The sequence below is a fragment of the Neomonachus schauinslandi genome, chromosome 11 (assembly GCF_002201575.2).
Source record: "Neomonachus schauinslandi chromosome 11, ASM220157v2, whole genome shotgun sequence".
In the NCBI taxonomy this organism is placed as follows: Eukaryota; Metazoa; Chordata; class Mammalia; order Carnivora; family Phocidae; genus Neomonachus; species Neomonachus schauinslandi.
Genome location: NC_058413.1, coordinates 2174075 through 2194019, shown reverse-complemented (window position 1 = coordinate 2194019; position 19945 = coordinate 2174075). Strand labels below are relative to the sequence as shown.

At 63.2% G+C, this 19945-nt stretch overlaps 1 protein-coding gene across 1 annotated transcript in view; it reads right to left on the bottom strand.

Annotated features, from left to right (window-relative positions):
* Positions 1-2228: 2228 nt before the first annotated feature.
* The window catches only part of KCNQ1 (potassium voltage-gated channel subfamily Q member 1), a 213485-nt gene continuing 195768 nt past the window's right edge, over positions 2229-19945 (bottom strand). The window contains exon 15 of the mRNA XM_044919539.1: positions 2229-2552. Within this exon, the coding sequence (XP_044775474.1) occupies positions 2328-2552 (225 nt within the window). The 3' untranslated portion in view covers positions 2229-2327. The remainder of the gene's footprint in view (positions 2553-19945) is intronic.

Genomic DNA, 19945 nt, shown 5'->3' with positions numbered 1-19945 from the left:
TCCCCTGGCATGTGCCTCCAGCCTGCTTGAAGCTGGGCAGGCCCAAGGGGACTCCTTGTTACCGATGGGGGAAATCAAGGCCTGGAGGGGGCAGGCATGTCTGTGTGGGGGCTCTGGAGCCCCGTCCCTGCACCCACCCCCGTAGGGATCCTTAAAGATCCTGGAGGGTGGGCCTGGACATGCCCCACCGCCACGGTAGAGCTCTTGGGTCCTTGGTCAAGGAGGGGCCTGGCCTGGGAGGGGCAGATGGAGAGGCCAGAGTGTGCCCCTGAGGTGGTTATCTCCCAGCACCACCCCCCAGCACCCCTAGGCCTGGTCCTGGCAAGGTGCCCGCCTTCCCCAGGGGTTCAGGGGCTGCTGGGAGATGGGCAGTGACCACATCTTGACCACATCAGGTGGTCAGATCTGCCCCAGGGGGAAGCCCCGGGACCGAAACAGCCCCGATCAGGAGGCATGCCAACCTGGGCTGGAGGCTTTGACTGGATCCACGGCCTCAGGGAGCTCTCTGAAGCCCGGCCCTCTTCTCTATGAAATGAGTTCCTATTCAGCAGCCACCTGGACACCTGCCTCTAAGGAGGCTGTGGGGGTCCTGTCCACCAGGCAGGAAGGGAAGGTAGCTGGCCCCGGGAGGAGGTAGGGGGCCCAGATGCCCATAGGTAGTTGGCAGGGGAGGGCAGGGCCCTGTCCTGTCTCCACCAAGCCCTGGGGCCCAAGAAGTGAGTGTGGAGCTGGTGTGAGGGACGTGGGCCCGGAGGACAGGGTCCTGGAGCTCTACCCCCGATGAGTGTCTGGGGACAAGGACCTCGCCCGTCAGCCCAATCCCCTCAAGGGGTCCCAAGGCCTGGAGGGGGCTGCTTCTGAGGAGGGGCTTTGAGCTGGGCCACAGACCACAGAAGTGACTTCAGTAGTGGTGAGGGGTGAGGGCAGGAAGAACATTCCAGCAAAGGCGCCAACAGGAGCAGAGCCTGGAGGGCAGGCCATGTTTCCGGTTGTGTTCTTTCCCTCCGCTCAGCTCTTGTGGGCAGAGCTGAGTTCGGTGCTGGCTACAGGGCTGGGCAGTAACGGCCTGGCCTCAAGGTGCTTCTGGGTCCCTGGGGCGGGGGGTGGGGGGCTCCTCCCAGAGAGCTGGGGGCTCCGGGGCTCTTCCCCTTCCCTGGGCCAGTGCAGACGGCAACGAAGGTGCTCCGGACTATTGAAAGCTGGGACGGCGGCTCCGCAGGAGGACGGGGTTGTCCCAAAGATGGACCGCTCCCTCAGGAATGAAGGCAAGGGCAGGCCCGAGACCAGCTCCACGACTCCACGTTTATTAGGAAAAGCGCCACAATTAAGAATCAAAATCACACTGTGAAGCTCATTAAAACAGATTCCAAATCACCACAAATTATTCTGATTTCTGTGAGATGTGACGCCCAGGAGGAGCCCCTGTCTCGTACAGGGATTGTGACACCCTTATGCCCGCCCCATGCTCAGCAGCCGGCTGGGGGACCGGCCGGTTCTGTGCGTCTTTCTAGCTGCTCAGACCTGGTGGGGAGCTGAGTTGGGGGCCGCGCGCAGGGCAGGGGATGGGCAGGAGAAGCTGCCAGTCCACTGCGGGGGACAGTCCACCCCCATGGAGCACTCTGGGCACTGTGGTGGGCCGGTCCCTGCTGCCGAACGCTGTACCCTCAGGGTCCCCTCTGTCACAGCCCTGGCCCTCTGAGCCAGCGTCTCTGTGGGGTGGAGAACACGGCCCAGGCCTGGGGCCCTCTGAGCGGGGCCCCTAGGCCTTGATCATGGGCATCCTCGGTTTGGCACGGGCTGGGCCAGCCCTGCCCTGCCTGCCTCCTCCCTGGGTCCTGGGTTCGAGTCTGCGGGGGGGGGTACCCGTGGACCCTGTCCCGACCGTCCCTCTGTCTCCCCCCCAGGAAGTCCCCTGGGGCCTACCAGGGTGGGCCTGCACACACCTGTGTTGTTTCTTGATCATAGGGGGGGCTGGACCAAGGGCCTAGGATGCCCGGCCCCCCGGGGGTCTAGACTGAGCCCTGCCACTGGGTCCCAACTGCCATACAAATGATGTGGGGGCCATGGTCTCAGAGCTGAGACCCCAAACCCAGCCGAGTTCTAGTACCCGTTGGCTGGAGTGGCCTCGGTGACTCCTCGAAGTGCAGGCTCTCAGGATGGTGTGGCCCATGGGGGGTCCGGGGCCTGGGAGGGAGGGGCTGCTCTCTTGGGCCTTTGAGGAGGTGCTGGTGACCTGTGGGGTGGGGTGCCCCTGCTGGGTGGGAGGTGGGCCAGGCTGAACAGCTCCTCCGGCCCTGCCCTCGCAGGCCTGGGGCTCCAAGCCCCCATCAGGACCCCTCGTCGGGGCCCCTGCGAGGCACAGTCAGCTGCTCATAGGTGGGCAGGGTGTTGCTGGGCAGGAAGAGCTCGGGGCTGATGGTGCTGCAAGGCTGCAGGGCCTGGGCCCCCCCCTCGCTGGGGGGCCGGCCGCCCAGGGGGCCGCCCTGGTGCAGGGAGAGAAGTTGGTGAAGCAGGTCTGTGATGAGCACCAGCCTCTGGTCCAGCTGAGTCACCTGTGGAGACAGGAGCAGGGGTGAGTCTTGGGTGGGAGCAGCCCAGGTGTGCGGACGGCCTCCGGGCCTGGGCTCGGCGAGGGCTGGGGTAGGGCAGGTGCCCAGGGAGCAGGCCCGAGGGTCCCTGCACACATGAGCCGCACACAGCGGCCCCCTGTGTGTGTCTGCACTTGCAGAGACCACCCCGCTTCTCCTGTAGGTGGACCAGGTGATTCCTCCCGGGAGGGGCTCGGGGGTCGCAGGGTGGGGTCCGTCTTCCGCCTGCCCCTCTGCCCCCCTCCCAGCGGCATCACTGTCTTCCCGGTGAGTCCCACCCAATCAGGACCCCATCTGCACCGATCCCCCAGGAGTCAGGCCGGGGCGCTCTTTCTGGCCACGTGGCCCAACCCCCTTTTATCAGAAGCCTGGCCCGCTCTGAGCTCTGGGGCTGCCGATGGGGAACAGAGGGGTTCACCCTGGGAGACTGGAAGCAAACGCGGGGGCAGCATGGGCCGGGGCCAGCAGGTGCGTCCCCCACAGCGGCTGCCGGGGGCTAGGAGTGCGGGGGCTGAAGGCAGCCCGGGGCAGCGCAGGGCGGCCCGGTGGGCCCTGGGTCGGGCGCCGTCGAGCGAGGGCGCCCCCCGCAGGGAGTAGGCCAGCAGAGGGTGTGGAGCCAGCCAGCCGTGAGCTTGTGGGGTCCAGGCATGAGCTGGGGTTGCAGGGCCTCGGGGGTGACTCCTTCACGGGGCGCGTCAGAGGACAAAGTAGGCCCTCCTGCTGCTGCCGTGGGTGCCTGGAGCGCCCGGAGGACTGGGAGCAGTGCGGGAGGGAGAGGAGGAGGCCGGTTCTACCTGAGGGCTCTGTCCGGGGCTGCCCAGGGCCAGCCTGCTCCCCGGGACACCCCTGGGCCCACCGCCGGCCGCAGCGGCCCTTCCCCGGGACCAGGCAGACCTGGGTGCCGGCTGCATTGCCCTGGGGAGGCTGCTGTTGGGCGAAGTGGCCCTAAACCCCATGAGGGCTGGAGGAGCTGGGTCCCCAGGGCGGCCGGCTCCAGAGCGGGTGTGGCAGCCGACAACCCTCCAGCCCGCCACAGACGCTGAGCTGCAGGGGAGGGGAGGGGAGGGGAGGGGAGGGAGGCTGGCAGGAACAAGAAGAGAAGAGGGGTCTCTCCTGAGGAGCCAGAGGAGTCCCTTACCCTGAGCCCCTGTGCCAGGCAGGGCAGGATGGGGGCCGGCAGGAACCCCCGTCCTAAGCCCTCCCCTTCTGTTGGAAGGGCTGTCTGGGAGGGGGGCTGTGCCCTCCCCCAACCCAGGCGACCCATCTCCCCAGCTTTGCAGGGCTGAGGCCGGTGCAGTCTCTGCCTCCGGCCGGTGGCCCTGACTCTGAGAACTACCTGTCTCAGGCCCCCTGGGACAGCTGCTCGTCTGAGGCCCCATCACCCGGGGCCCAAGGGGCTTGATCCTCTATTTTCCGGGATAAATCTGACGCCGGAGCCCAGGTGGTCAAGGGAAGGGGTGCAGGGCTTCTCTGGTTTGGCTGGGGTGGGGCCTGGGCTGCTCAGCTCTCCTAGCCCCCAAACTGAGACCTACACCCCAACCCACAGACACAGACCCTGAGGCCCCAGGAGGAGAAGGGCCTTGCACATGGTCACCGGCTGGGACCCCTGCCTCTCCCATTTCACCCCTGCAAGCCCCAACCCTGGGCTTCCATGCTGGGAAGACACGCTTGTCAGTCTGGGAGGGGTCAAGGCTGATGCAGCCGGACCTGGGAGGGGGTGAGGGTGTGTGTGTGGGGGTCCAAGCTGAGCTCAGAAGGCTGGGTGGACACTCACAGTGAGCAAGGCAGGAGGGGACATGGGGTGGAGGGACTTGTCTGCGGTCACACCTAAACCCCACCCCTCTTCCTGGCCCGAGATCCCCTGGGGCCCCTTAGTTCTACTACCTGCGGGCGCCCTGGGAGGCCCCCGGGAGGTCACCTGCGCTCCCCGGGCCCTGCACACGGGTGGCTTTGAAGGAGGCACGTCCAGGCGTGGCTCAGTGTCATTTAACTGTGCAGGCCCCAGCTCGGGTATCAATTGGTTTGGCATTAATTAGAGCCCCAAATACATTACAGAAGAGAATTTGTGGTTTCATAAATTTTCACTCTACGGCACTTGAACATCTGTTGGAGCCCCCAGATGTGTAAGTGGGTATGGAAGCCTTTACAGGGTGTTCTTGGACAAAAAGGAAACAGAAGTGTGGTTGGGATGCAGGAGGGGTGGGGGCAGCTGGGTGCGGCCGGGGGAGGCGCTCGGCCCGTCCCGCCACCGGGCACTGTCCTGCAGGCCATACAGTGGCAGGCAGGGGCGCAGTGAACCCCCGGGGGGGGTGTCAAGCCTTCTGGAGCCCTCCCAGTCTCTCCCCCGCTCCCTACAGAGCTAGGCCCCCTCCTGGAGCTTGGTGGCCTAACTTGGTGCCCCCCGCTCCCCTAGGGCTGCCTTGGGCTCAGCTGCTGGCACTGAGTACCCCAAGTTTGCTGTGATTGCCCAGCCCCCCAGCCCCCGGGCTGATGGAGTCAGACACTCTTCTGCTCTGGGGCAGGGCATCAGGGTGGTCCCAGGACCCACGCAGCAGCTCCTTGGCAGGGGCCTCCCTCCTTCCCCCTGGCCTGTGAGCTCAGGAGGGCCCGAGCCAGGGTGACGGGCAGGTAGCTCCTGTTGGCCTCAGGCCCCACTCCGTCACTTCTCAGAGAGGTGGCCTTGTCCCCCTCCCTTCTCCGCTTGGGCACAGGGTGCCTTTCTCCCGCTCACACATAGGGTGGGGGCGCTCAGTGGCCAAACCCCAGCTGCAGAGAGGTGCGTCCACCTGGCGGGTGCCCAGGGGAAGGCAGCCCCGCACAGGGCCGCGACGGCGCTCCCCAGAGCCGCGGGGGCAGATCAGTTTTGGGGATCTTGGACCTCATGGTTCCTTGCAATCTGATAGAGACTGAAAGGACAGGGCCGACAAAGGGCCCTTGTTCCTCGCCTCGACTCACCAGATTAATAACCACAGACGACGCACGCGGCCCTCCAAGGAGAAAAAAGCAATTAGAGTAACAGCTAGCGAGAGGACCCCGGGCGGCTGGTGATCAAACCCGAGGCGACGGGGTTCCTGTGTGATGTGGTTATGAATTTGTTTTCAAAAGAAAATCTTGAAAAAGAGTCTTTCAAGGGAGATTTTTGCAGGACCTGTTCAGCCTTGATCCCGGCTCTCGACCTGCCAATGGCCCTGGCTGTTCCGGTGGGAGACGGGCAAGAGGGGGGGCCACGGAGGCCTGGGGCTCAAGGGGAGGGAGGTACCTGTAGGTGGGGTGGAACCTCCTCCCGGGACATCCCAGAGCCCTCTGCGGGGTCACCGGCGAAGGTCACCTGGGCCCTCCTGTTTGCAGACTGTCCTGGACCCACCTGGGCTGTAGGGAGTTGGGGGGTTCTAGGCTCCGGGCTGGGCATACAGGAGCCCAGGGCCCCAGCTAGCTCACCCTGGCACACACACCGGGGACGTGCATGGTGACGGGGCCGTGATCACTCAGCACGTCTGCATACTGGCTCTGCCTTCCCTTCATCCTCTACCTGCCCCCCGCCCCCGGTCCCTCCTGCAGGCCTCTGGCTCTCCCTGGCTCCCCCCCACTTCACAGACACAAGGGAGGTGCGGCAATGAAGGGCCGGGGCACGGGGGGTGCCGTGTGGCTGCCGTCTGAGCCCATCAGACGGGTGATGCAGCTGCGGTCCGGGGGCTGCCTAGAGTCCCTGGAGACAGAGCCAGGGGCAGGTCTAGGAAGTGCTCAGGGGAGGGGCTCCCGGTGCCACCCTCCCAGCCCCCACTCTGGCCAGGCCAGGAGGGAGCCCTGTGCTGGAGAGCTTAGGACAGAGGCCCACCTCCCCTGGCCAGGGCCCCTGAGCCCCAGCCACACCTCATAGTCTCATGGGTGGGCGGTGTCACCCTGCCACCCCTCCCAAACATACAGAGCTCACTAGATGTCCCCAGCACAGGGTGGGACTTGGGGTCTGAGGAGTGAACTCTGATTGGTGGATAGGAGTGTGCGTGCCTGCCCCGTCAAAGAGCCTGGCCACACCAAGGGGTCCTCGGGCCCTGCTGGACACAGGAAGGGCTTGGTCTGAGAGGGGTGACCCCTACCCTGGGCCGCAGGGCTGCTGAGCAGATTACAGGAGGTCGTCCTGCCCCTCCCACCCCAGGACTTCTGAGTTCTCTATCCCCATAAAATGCCATGCTTGTGCCCCCTTCCTGTGGGCATGGCCCTTGACCCTCACTCCAAAAGCTGCTGCCTGGTCAGGGAGGGTGGTGGGGGTCACAGGGACCTATGACCTCTGCTCCCTGTGCCCTCCAGCCCATGCGGGTGATGCCGAGCTCCCACATCCCCTGAGAAAAGCCACAAAGGGGAGGGCATCGGCTCCGTCTGGGGTCTGCCTGCCCAGAGCCCTCCCCACTGACTGACAGGAGGGCCACCCCCCATCCTCTGACCTGGAGCACGCCAGGCTCAGGCCAGGGACGCACCCAGCACCTTTACGTGCAGCTGCAGGCTGAACTCAGACTGTGAGAACCCAGCTTCTTGCACCCCCGTCTAGGTCCTTCCACCTCTCCGGGCCCATCCTGATCCTTCCGAAGTCTCCTCATCTCGGGAAAAGGCTCCAAATCTCAGCATCACGCTCGGCATTCTGTCGGCAGAGCCTGGGGGACCCCTCCATGGCCAAGCCCAGGCTAGGCAACCATCCTCTCTTGCTGGGACAGGTGCAGTAGCCTGCCAGCCAGCTTCCCCGCCTCCCCCAACATGCTTCTACAGGCCTTTCCGAACACACGCCGGGTCCCGTCGCTGTCTTGCTCACACCCTCCTGAGCTGCCATCCCACTGCTGGAAGCCTGAGTCCCTGCGTGGTCCCTGGCACGCCGCCCCCCCCCCTTGGCTCTCTGGCCTCCCTTCCTCCCTCCTCATTCGCTCCACTGCAGAGCCCTCGGCTGATCCTCACACATGGTGGCCTTCGTCCCCGCTGCTCCAGCTGCCTGCACCAGTCACCCCCGAAGCCCCCCAGTGAGGTCTCACCAGCATCGCTGACCCGAGGTCACCTCCCTCCCTTGCCACAGCCCTCCGGATCCCCCCGGAGCAGCCCATATTTTCCCCAAGACACCTGGTGTGTGTTTGTGTCTCTCACTAGAATCAGGCTCCACGAGCCCGGGGCCTCTGCCCTTCCTCGCCCTCGCTAGCACCGGGGGGGCGGGGCGGATGCAGCCAGGGCTACACTGCCCAGCAGCTGGACTCCAGAGCCCCCCCGGGGACGGGGAGGGGGCGCAGGGTGCCCGTCCGCCTGCCTGGGGCGAGCTGTCCCGGGATGTCCCACCCAGCGGGCAGCCGGGCCGGCCCGGAGCGTGCATGTGGCCCACAGGTCCGCCGCCGGCGCTGGGCCTCTGACTCCTCAGGGCTCGGGAGCGCCCCTCCCCCACGGCAAGAAGCCGACAACAGCGCCCATAAATCACCCTTTCGTTAGGGCCCGTGGGGCTGGGCCGTCTTGCAGAGCTGGGTATGAGTGGGAATAGATCACAGCGCTTCATAACGTCCTAATTTATGGCAGGAGACGGTGTAATTGTGTTTATGACTTTGTTTTAGTGCTTTAGCTCTTGGAGAAAACCCAACCGTGTTTCTAGCGGCAGAGGTTTTACTGCCAGTCCCAGGGCCGCCGCCCTGCGGGAGCTTTCCATCCTGTGGCAAGGCGCGCACCCACCACTGAGGGGGCGGCCGCAGGGCCCGGTGTGCGGGCCACGGAGCCGCGGGAGGGCTGGTCTGCAGCCTCTGCGGGAGGTTCTGGGGGTGTGCGTGGCACTGGGTCCGGGTCCGAGGGGAGGAGGGCTCGGGCACTGGATGGGCCGCCTGGGGTCGTGTCCGAGCCTGGTGACCTTGGCCGAGTCCCTTGGCCTCCGAGGCCGGCCGCTCATGTGTGGTACGTGTGTGCGTGCGCGCGTACACCGGGCTTTCTGGGGCACGGAGACCGTGCTGGAGAACGCACGGGCCGCCCCGGCTGTGATTTTACACAGGTCACCACTCACTAAAATGTTCCCCGAGCTGCCGAGGGTGCGAGTGTGTCTACCAGGACCTCCAGGCCCCTGGGCCTTTGCACGTGCCAAGGAGGTGAGCTCCCCTCCACACCCACGATGCTGCTGGGACAGAGCAACTCAGAGGCTGAGCAGCACCCCTCCCCCCACCACCCCCCGGCAAGGGGGCTCTGTTGAATGCCAGTGTCTTCTAACAGGGACTCATGGTCACCAACCCGTGTCCTTCCGCCTGTCTGCCAGGGCCCTCTGCTCGGGCGGAGTCCAGGCTAGGGGTGAGCCTCGGCTCAGTGGGGCAGGAGACATGGCAGCCGCTCGTGTCTTGGCCCCAGGACTGGTGTCATGGTGGGGTCGATGACCTGGCACTTGGCGAAGGGGAGCGTCTCGGAGGCCGCAGACCGAGGCCCCTTGCTAGCGTCCGTCCCTTGCATCTCCTGCTATCTGGGCTGCAGGGGGGGGATGGAGGAGGCCACGCTATGGCAGGTGGACTGAGCCACTGCCAAGGTCAGCCGTGTGTCAGCTGGGTCCTCCGCACAGCGTGACCAAATGGCTGAGGACCTGGTCAATGCCCCCGCCCAAGGCCCTTCTGGAGGCCTGCCAGTGCCTGGTTGGCCCCCGCTAACCACCGCTCAGGCGTGCAGGCTGCTTCCCTCTGAGAGAGCACCATGACGGGGAGAAGGTCCTTCCACCAGCCCCACAGACACCTGCTTGCTTGGGGGCCGCCTCACGGATGCCCAGGGGCTGCCCGGGAGCTCAGCAGCGCCTTGGTCCAGGCTGACCGCGGACAGGGGTCTCAGGGTCATTGCACCTGTGTTCACTCGGCCGGCACGACCTCGCCCACCCTCTGCACCCAGCCCTAGGACCTCCCTCTGCACAGACACCCCCAAGTCTCGGCCCTGGCTCTGTGCTCTCCCCGGGGCCCCAGAAGCTCGCCTCCACCGACACGTGGGCCTCACAGCACCTCAGCACAGCAGGTCACAAAGAGAAGCGTGCCCAACCTTGTCCTCCTGTCTCAGGGTTGGCGCCGGCCCTCCCACAGTGCAGCGCTCAGCTGGGGTCCCGCGGCGCTCCAGGGCATGTGCCCTGAATCCCACCCCTCTCCTCTCCTTCCCCGACACCCCAGCCCGGGCCACCCACATCCCTCGCCGGCACTGTCGGGTCCCCTCTCACTGACAGGCTCGGCTACCTCCCATTCAGCCTAGACAGCTGCCAGGCTGAGCTTCTCCCCGCTGACCTGAGCTAGCGCCCTCCGCAGAATTCCCGGCAGGTGCACCCAGAGTGCAATGTAATCTCTGCAGCCCCCTCAGTCAGTCCTCCCGGACCCCCTTCTCTCGGATCCCGAGCACACACATCCCTCTTGATCCTGCCCCAGGGCCTTTGAACATGCTCTTCCCTCTGCCACCATGTCGTAGAACCTCAGCTCAAATTTTGACAGCGGCCTTCCCTGACCTTTTCAGCCAGGAGCCTCCTTATTGAATCGCTCACAGTTCTATTCGTAGCTCTCACCACTCTCCAAAATGTCCTCATTTGCTGATTTGCTTGCTCGTGGCCCCTTCCACTCACTGAAGGCTCCTGAGGCCAGGCCTTTGACCATGCTGTCACTGTGGTATTCCCAGACGGTCTCCCAGAGCCTGGCATGTAGTGGGTGCTCGGTAAATACATGTGGGATGGAGTTGGTGCTCTGTGAATACTTGCTGGATGAGGAAGTGAGGCCCCCTGACATTCTTCCAGGGCCCCAGTGCCAAGCAGGAGGTGCAGAGGTCCTCCAAGCCCAGTGCTTGCTCCCTCCCTGGCTGACACTGCTGGCCAGGCATTTTCATTGTCATTGATCTATCAGGGCCCTTTGTATATTAAGGAAGTCTGTCCTTCCACACATACATCACAAATGTGTTTCCCTAGTGTGCTGTTTGTCTCGTGCAGTGGTTTATGGCAATCATAATTATTATTTTTTGTCTTGCTGCACAAAAATCTTACTTACTCGTTTGCTTTTTCATGGAGTGGGAGTTACCCCTCTTTTCCTTTATGGTTTCTAGATTTCTGTGCACATGTGGAGTGGCCTTCCCCATTCCAACACTGAAACATTTTTTCCTAGAGCTTTTTGTTTTTGTACTTTACCCATAAATCTTTGATTGGCATGGGACTGATTTTGAACGACAGACCATTGATGCACCACGTTTTACCGAATAACCTACCTTTTCCCCACCGAAACAGAATGCCCTTTTTACATGCTAAGCTCCTCGGGTCTCCACCTACCTTGCGGTCCCCACGAAAGCATGAGTAATGGCGGCCTTATAACACACTCTGTTCTCAGCCATGGGTGCATGCCAGGGCCCTTCTCTCTGGAGGTGAAATCCCTCGGTAGATCCATCCCGGGGGCCGGCTGGAGAGGCTGTGAGGGAAGCGTGGACCAGCTCACCTGGACAACGCCAACGCCCTCCGCCCTTGGCCCCCGCAGTCTGAGGGATCTGGTTCTTTTGCTCAGAACTGGGAGAAGACTGTCCTCTGAGGTCTGAACAGACATCCCATCATGGTGGCTGGGGGGCGCTGTGTGGTCCAAGCCCATCACCCGCCTGTCAGCCCCAGCCTCAGGCCCCTGGTCTGTCCCCGCTCCTGCCCCACAAGGAGCATCCTCCTGGGTTCCACGTGGCTAGTGCCCTTAGCTCGTCTGCACTTCTGCTGTCTCCTCCAGAGAGCCTCCCGGGTTCCGTACTGGAAGCACTGACCTGCCACCCAGGCCCTGGCCTCCAGACCTCACACACCTGCTTCTTGCTGCCCCCCATCCCCCGCTGCCCCAGGATGAAAGCCCCGCAGAGTCTGCGTGTGCTCTGTTCATCGACGCAGTCCATACTCCTGGACCCTTGGCCCCCTGCCCTCCCCCTGGGCCTCCGCCGGGGCCAACACACCCACAGCCCCACTGAGCCCCACCGAGGCTGCTGCCCGTGGACTTCCAGTAACACCTGAGGGAGGAGAAGGCTCATGGGGCATGGGGGGGTCAGTGGTAGAGTTAGGGGCCTTGGAAGGAGACCTGGGTGGTGGGGCCAGGACCCACAGCTACCAGGCGGGTGGGCTGGGGGGAGGCCCTGGGTGGGGCTCGGGACTCCCCGATGGGCTGGGCCAGCCCCTCACCAGGCCTCCGGGGGGTCCTGCCAACAGAGGCTGAGCAGGGGCGGCCGCCCGCCCTGCCCACGTCCGGCAGCCCCAGGCCGGGCCGACGCAGCCTCCCTGCTCGGGGGGGCAGGCAGGCGGGAATGTAGGGCAGACTGGAGACGGAGGCTGGAAGCGAGAGGCCGTGTTTGTGTTGGCGGCAGGAGGCCCCACCGGCATCTGATTCCCCCCGCCTCCCCTCCTGCACTGCCCCTCTGACAGGCCTCGAAGTCCCGGAAGCCAGGGGGACGCCGGGCAGAACACTTTGTACCTGGAGCCAGCGAGCGCCTGGCCGCCTCCGCCAAACCCTGGGCTGGGTGGGAGGGTGACACCAGGCCCAGCGGTGGCTGGCAGGTGGGTTCTATCTGCCAATGGCCTCTCGGGCCGGGCCCAGCCACCCCCACACCTCCACCCTGAGACCCCAAGCCCACCAGCCTCCTGGCCACCCAGCAGTACCCCCTCGGCACTCAGCTCACCACCCACCCCCCAACGCCATCCTCACAGCCCGTCCTTGCTTTGAATAAAGCCCCTGTAGGTCTCCCCGCTGCTCTCGGGATAAAGACACAGCCCCGCCTTGGCCACAGGGTCCCTCATCTGGGCCCTGTGTCCACCTCAGTCTCGGCCCCTTCATGCCCCAGGCTGGCTTCTTCCAGTTCCTTGGATGTGCTGTAAGTCTCCCTGCCTCAGGACCTTTGCACCAGCCGGCCCCACTTCCTGGAAGAATCTACTCCTCCGCAGAGCCCGCAGACCCTTCTCATTCTTCTGGCCCCAAGGGGAGGGTCTCTTTCCTGCTCCCTCCTGGTCCACCTGCCGGCTTCTCCCTGTTCTTCTTCTAGCCCTGCAGTTGGCCGGGGTATCGCTTGCATTGTCTGCTTCCTGAACATCTGTCCTCCCAAAGCAGGGACACAGCCAGGCCATCCGTGACCCCTCACTGGCTGGGTAACTCTGGGCCTAACAGGGAGGGGACAGTGGGTCCATCCTGTAGTGTAGGGCAGCTGTGGGGGACCTGTCTGAGAATGGGGGTCCATGAGCATGTGTCTGGGTCTCCTGGGGGCAGGGTCCACCTCCCTTGGACAGCCCCTCAGGCCTGTGAAAGTCTCTGGGGGAGAAGACCCCACTGTGTCCCCCAGCTCCCCAGCACCTCACAGCTGCCTCTGACCACTTCCCTGTCCCCCAACATTGGCTGCACCCCCAGCCTGGTGCACAGCTCTCTCGGACCACACTGTCTCCGCTCAGCCTGGGACCACGTCCTCTCTCTGGACACTTGCACCAGCCTCCCCGGCTGCTCCCCGACGGCACGCACCCCACCGCCTCGTCCCCGGACGGCTGCAGCCCGTCCACCCACACCAGCCTCCAGGAGAGCGCCCGCTGTGCCCCCTCCCTGGCCCACGGCTCTGCCCGGCCGCAGTCCTTGCCTTTAGATGAGCCTGTTCACCAGGTTTGTAAGACGGAAGGACTCTTCAAGAACACTGTCCCCCAAAAGTGAAAACATTTCAAAGAAGCATCCTCTTTGACCGGGCCCACCTCCCTGGGTCCTCTCCTCTCCCAGGTCAGTGGCGCAGGGATCTGCTGTTTATACTTGCAGCCCCGGCAAGGCCCCGGCTTGTGCACGTGGTGCAGAATCACTCCGTGGCAGGTTTTAGCATAAATGGTAATGTGAGATACTGTGGCTCTCTACTTGCTTGTTTTCACTCAACGCAGGTTTGAGGTCGCCTTGTTGAAACATGTCCACGGAGCTGGCTCCTCAGGGCGGCCGCACAGGGGGCCTTCCCGTGGGGCTCGGGGGGTTTCACGTGGCCAGTGTCCCTAGCGGGGCAGGGAGGCCGAGAGCTCGGCTGACGACACCCCTGTGCCCGCCCCAGGGGACGCTGCTCCGGGAACGGGTCTTCTGGGGGCTGTGGCAAGGCCATGCTCTGCAGTGGCCCTTCCACGTGGCCCCTGCACCTGCCCTTCCGCTTCCGCCGCCCCCTCCTTGCCCCTGGGGCTCACAGTCAACCCTGGAGCCACGACCCTCCCCTCTTGAAGCTTTCTGCCTCCTTTATTCCTTTCCTGGGATGGGGCCTCCCCGTAGATGGCGGGGTCTCCCATGACCCTGGCTCCAACGTGCCTTCGACCCCCTGACACCACTGACCCGTGACTGAGAACCTCTGCCCTTTAACCACCTCTGTCACCTTCCCCATCCCGTAGCCTCCAGGAGGGATCGCTTCTGCCTGGCCATGCAGCTCCCCGGCCACGTCCAGCCCAGGGGTCTCCCCGGACTCTGCTGGCCAGCCCCCCTGCCAGCTTGCTCACCTCCCACTGTCTGCCGCCTTCCCAGAACCCTGCGCCCTTCTCCGCTCTGCCCCCCGAGGACCTGCAGGAGAGGAGTCCTCCGCCCTGGCCTGTCCTCGGGGCTGTCCAGCAGCTATCTGAGGCCGCCCCTCCGAGAGCACCCACCCAGGTTAGCCCTCTCTCCCCTCCCCAAATCACCAGCATGCCCCTCCCTCCACCAGCAGACACCCCATCCCCAACATCAAAACAAAGGAAGCCCTCTCTTGATTTTGCCATCTGTGGCCGTGGCCTCCCGTCTCTCCTGGGCCCAGGCCACAGACGCACTGCCTGCTCGGCCGCCCCTCCAGGGTGTCAAGGTGTGTGGAACTCAGCGAGTCCTCTCTGGACCTGAAGTCTCTCCCAGTCTGCTCCTCTCAGGGCTCCCTGCTTAGCTAAGGGGTCAGGGCAGCGATCCTGGGGCCGCCCCGGCTCCTTTCTCTCACATCTGTCATCTGACCCAGCCCCAGAGGCACCAACATGGTCAAGGCTGGAGACCTTCGGGGCCCAGCAAATCCACTTGGAATCTGAGCCTCCTTCCTGTCCGCCCCCCCCGCCCCCCCACAGCCGTGGCTCTGGGCTGAGCCACCAGCAACTCCTGGATGCCACAGCGGCCTCTCACCTACGGTCCCATGGCCCCTCTTAGGCCCCAGGGGAAGGATGTTAAAATGGGAGCTCCCTATACCCTCAGTGCCAAGGCCAGGGTCACTGTTGGGGCCTTGAGGCCCATCACAATCTGGTCACACCTTCCTTGCTGCCCCTGCTGATTTTGTTCCATCCTTGTGGGCCTTCTGTGCAGGCTTAGTCCTGCCACAGGCCCTTTGCACCTGCTGACTATAAGGCAGGCTCTCGGCTCCACGAGCTTCAGGCTGCCTCTGCCTTCCTTTAGATGTTTACTTAGATGCCCCTCTCAGGGCCCGCCCTGGCATGTCCATGACCTATCTGCTGCCCTGTCCTTGGCACTCCTCACTGTTTCGCTGCCTTGTCTCCTTTTCTGTCTCTGTCCACTGCAGACGGTCAGCTCCTTGAGGGGGGAGCTCCTGCACCGTTGCTCGCAGCTGCTAGCCCAGGGCCCGGCACATAGTAGGCCCTCAGGGAAGATTTGCAGAATGAGTGAATAACCAGCCCTGGACGCCAGAACTCTTCACAACAGCTCCAGGGAGGGGGCGACCAGCAGAGGGGCTGAGGGCCTTGGCCTGCGTGAGTGTGCAGGCACGTGTGTGTGTGTGTGTGTGTGTGAGCGTGCACACACAGAGGCTTCCACCAGAGCGGGGCTGAGGGCCGCGCTGGGTGTGGACGCTGGGGAGCTGGCACCCGGAGAATTCAGGGGTGGTGGCAGGGATGGGGTGCTGGAAGAGCTAAGGTACACACTGGCCTCCCTCAGTCTCCGGGGGGGCCCTGCCTGCCCTCTAGGGGCCGGGGCGTCCGGCCTCACTGCTTTTCCCGCCTTGGTCCTGGCCTGGAGACAGCAGTCCCATGACTCAGCAGCCCAGGGCCGGGCTGCAGCTGCGGCTGACCTAGACGGGCAGGCAGCCCCCGGCCCCCGGGCCCCCGGCCCCCCGGCCCCCGGGCCCCCGGGCTGGGACCCAGCACAGGGCCGCTCCCCCCACCCCCACTTCCTGCTCACGCTCCTAGGACGGGATTCCTTGAATCAGTCTCCCCTGAGGCTGGAACCAGGTTGGAGGCTGGGGCCCCAGGGCTCTGGGCTGGGGTCCCAGATGGGGGCTGGGTGGCCAGACCTGGAATCTGGAATCCGGCCCCTTTCCTGGCACCTGGAAGAGCCTTGTGGGGAGGGAGACATGGGACGTGCCCGATGGCAGGGCTGAGCCCCCTCCTGGAACCTGCCTTCCTAGGGAAGTCACGGGGGTCTCCTCCCCTGTAGGCTCAAGCCCAGTGTCCTGCCTGGAATTTGAGGCCCGGCTGGGGGCTTGGGTGTGTCTTCCGCACCTCATGGAAATGACCGCGCCCTCCCCAGCCTGTTCCCTCCTGACTTGTGAGGCCCGGAGCCCCCCAGCCTGCCCTTCCCCTGCCGGGTACTGGCTCCCTGGGGCAGCGGCCTCGGCATCTCAGGCAAGCCCCGCATCCACGCTCTGGGTGTTGGTGCAGCTGGTGCGGCCGCCCCGGGCAGATCCCTTGGAGAAGCGGAGAAGCGGCAGCCCCAGCAGAGTGGGAAGAGGGCCTCCCGGAGGCTTGGGCTGGGGCGGGAGTGCACGAGAGGCTCTGTGAGGCCTCCCACATCTCTAGCTGTTTCTCCAGCTATGGAGAACCACGAGGGACCCTCCAGGGCCCCCTGCCCTTTCTGTCCTGCAGGCCCGCCTCCGTGGCATCTCAGTGCCATGCCCAGCACCCCACCTTCTACCTTGCCCGTGCTCTGCCCACCTACCCCCTTCAAGTCCCTCACCCTTCATGGCTGGGCTTGGGGTGGTTCCCACGTCGCTGGGTCTGGGCACCTCCCCAGGACCCATCTCACGGGGAGGTGTGGGTCTAGGGGGGCCTGGGTGGTCACCTGCCCCAGCCAGGCATGGTAGGTGTTCCGTGTCATGTGTGGGGGTGGACCCGAGCCTCTGCCCACCCCCAGCCCAGGAATGCTGTTGCGCCCTGCCCCCACCCTGAGACCGACCGTCTGGGACGTGGGTGAGGAGGTGGGGGAGCAGGGTGGGCGGGCAGGAAGTCGCTGGGGCTCCAGGCCAGGCCCCGAGTGCTCCAGCCCCATCTGGACATATTTGGCAGGTCCTGCTCCCTCTCTGCTCCCAGAACCCCTCCTTCCCAGGCAGGCGGACATTCCCAGCCCTCCCTTCCGTCCCTGCTCCCTGGCCCACCTTCCCCACTGCTGCCTGCAGTCCCGCCCTGGGGCCCCCACTTGTAGGTCACACGGGCTCCCCTGTTCTGTGGCGGGGCACAGCCGAATGCCCCGTCAATGGTCTGGGCCTGGCCACGTGCAGACGTGGGACATGGCCCTTGGTCGCCTTTCCCAGCTTGTGCTGCGGGCTCTGTAAGACAGGAATGTGAAGGGATGGTCCAAGAGGCGCTGGAGGGTCAGGTCTGCCCGCCCCATGACCTGCGCCAGTCTCTGACCCCCTGCACGGCAGCCTCCCCCCGGTCACGAGGACAGTAGTTTATGTTCACAGCCACTGGCCAACAATACAGTGCAGGGCCAGGCGGGCAGGGGCCCAGGGCAGACCCAGAATGAGGTGGCCGTGCCCAGGGGCCCCTCCTGGGGCTCGGGTGACCCACTGATCAAGGTGGTCTTCAGAGAGGTGCTGGGGGAGGGCACAAATCCCCAGAGTTCCAGGGTCCTTCTTGGGGCTGTGTCCTAAGAGGTGGGGCTGGGGTCTGTGGGCAGGTGGGGGGCCTGGCTCAGCCTCTGCCTCCCCCATCCTCACGCACCTTGGGTGGAGGATAGGAGGGCTGCAGCGAAGGCCACCTAGGCCAAGAGAGACAGTCTCTGGACATAGGGGCCTCCCTTAGCCTGGTTCCCTGGGGTTCTAGGGCCGACGCTAGCCCCTGAGTGGTGGACACTGCAGGGCATGGGCCCCATTCTGTGGCTCTTGGGCCTCTAATATGCTGGCTTCTCCAGAAGCCCATAGACCTCCCACCATTTGGGGAAATGAGGAGGGGTCAGGTCCTCTGCCTTTCTATGTGGCGAGCTCCTGGGGGACTCCTGCAGTGCTGTGGGGGGTCATATGGACCCTCGACCCAGAGCTTCCCCTAATCACAAAGGCCCAGCAGCCATTCCGCCAGCCTCCTGACTCTGGGAGAGCTGTGGGTGGTCTCATCCCCCACCTGGCAGGCAGTCCCGTACTACCTAGGAACACCCACCCACCACAGGCAGGAGGAGTTTGCATGGGGACCAGTCAAAATGGAAAAGCAAAGAATGATGCTCCTCAGCATGGCGTCGCCTCACCCTTACAGACACTTGACCAGGCCACCTGCAGCTCCTGCGCAGGGGACAGCATTGCCCCTTACTGCCACTCCCCTGCACTCTTGTCCCCACCTCAGTCCAGGCTCCACACCAAAGCTGTGACCTTAGGAAGCCCAACTCTGACCCTGGCCAGGGCACCAGCAGTGATGGACGTGGGGTGTCCTCGGGAGGTCGGACCCGAGAGCCGCTGAGTGGTGGGGGCTCCCAGGAAAGCCCATAATGCTCGGAAGGTGAGCGGAAGGGCGGGGAGGCCTCCACCCAGGAAGGAGGCCGGGGGCTGGCTGGGGGCCCATCTGGCCCAGGCTGACCTGAGGGCTGATGAGAGATTCAGGCCCCATCCTGCGGCTCCCAGCCCGCCCTTCCTGCTCTTGGAGCTGGGAGGAAGAGCTCCTCGGGACACCGGGCCTGGGTGTGGGGGGGACCCTCAGGGACCAGATCGGGTGTGGTCTGCCGGCCTCCAGCAAGACCCAGGTCACCTACAGTCACAGCCTGCGGGTTCCCCACTTGTGCCTAGATCCAGGGGCCTTGGAGAACCATCCTTGATACCACTTGGATCGCAGCTCTGGGAGGCCCATCTGGGCAGGAGCCCCTGTCCTTCTGTCAACCTGAGTTAAAGGTGGGGAGTGGGTGCCCACTGGTGAGCCCTCCTCTCTCACTGCTGGCCCCTCTCACACAGCCCCAGGCCTCCGGCTCCGGTCCCAGGGACCTGCCAGCTCCAAGTCTGCACATACAGCGAGAAGTGCCTGCCTCCTTACCCACTCTTCTGCTCTTCCCAAACCTGGCAACACACCCTGCCCGTTCCCCCCTCGAAGCCCCTGCTCCTCTGCTGACCATCTCCTCCTCCTCCTCCTCACCAGGGCATTGTCAGACCTTCCATTCTCCGGCACCATCACTCCCTCCGTTTTGGAGTTTTCTCACCACCAGCCAGCAAGCCCACTTGAAGAGCTCCTGTGGGTGCTATCTCCTCCATCCCCAGAGCCAACTCCTCAACCCTCTCAGCTGTCTCTTGGCTTTACCTTGGTATTTCTAAATCATTTGCTTCTACTGATTCCTTGCTTTTGTAGTTTTAGACATTATCTAGTGACTGCCTAACATGGAAGATAAGAGATTAAGATTTCATTTTCACAACCTCTGCTTTTGCCATTCCCCTATCCTCTCAACATGTTGCAGTTCTAGACTAAATAAGTATTTAGTGGGGCCCCTGAGTGGCTTGGTAGGTTAAGTGTTTGCCTTCGGCTCAGGTCACGATCCCAGGGTCTTGGGATGGAGCCCTGTGTCAGGCTCCCTGCTCAGCAGGGGTCTACTTCTCCCTCTCCCTCTGTGCTCTAAGTAAAAAATAAAATCTTTTAAAAAAAATTTACTCTTTGCATTTTGTGTAAAAATTATGTAACTTTATATGCCTACATAAATGAGGTTTTCAGCTGAGTCATGTGGTCTTCTATGACTACAACTTTTTGTTTTCCCTGGCGTTAAGGATTGCCTTCATGTTTTACTTAATTTTTTTTAAGATTTTATTTTTAAGTAATCTCTACACCTAATGTAGGACTCAAACCTACAATCCTGAGATCAAGAGTTGCATGCTCTACTGACTGAGCCAGACAGGTGCCCCTGTTTTGCTTAATTTTTAATGCATCTGTCACTAGCTCATTCGTGAACTTCCTGCCAGAATTATAAAACTTCTATTCATTCAATTGAGAACACCAGCAATCTACCAGCTTTATTATTTTTTTCTCCTAGAAATTTCTTCCTACAGTTCTTGGAGGACTGGTTGCTCTTCAGGCCTGCTGAACAGCTGTAATACTAGAACTTCTTTCCCCCGCATGTTGGGAATTTTCTTGGCTGGTCGGTCGGTCTATCTATCTATCTATCTATCTATCTATCTATCTATCTATCTATCATCTATCTATCCTCTATCTATCTATCTATCTATCTATCTATCTATCTATCTATCTATCTATCTATCTATCT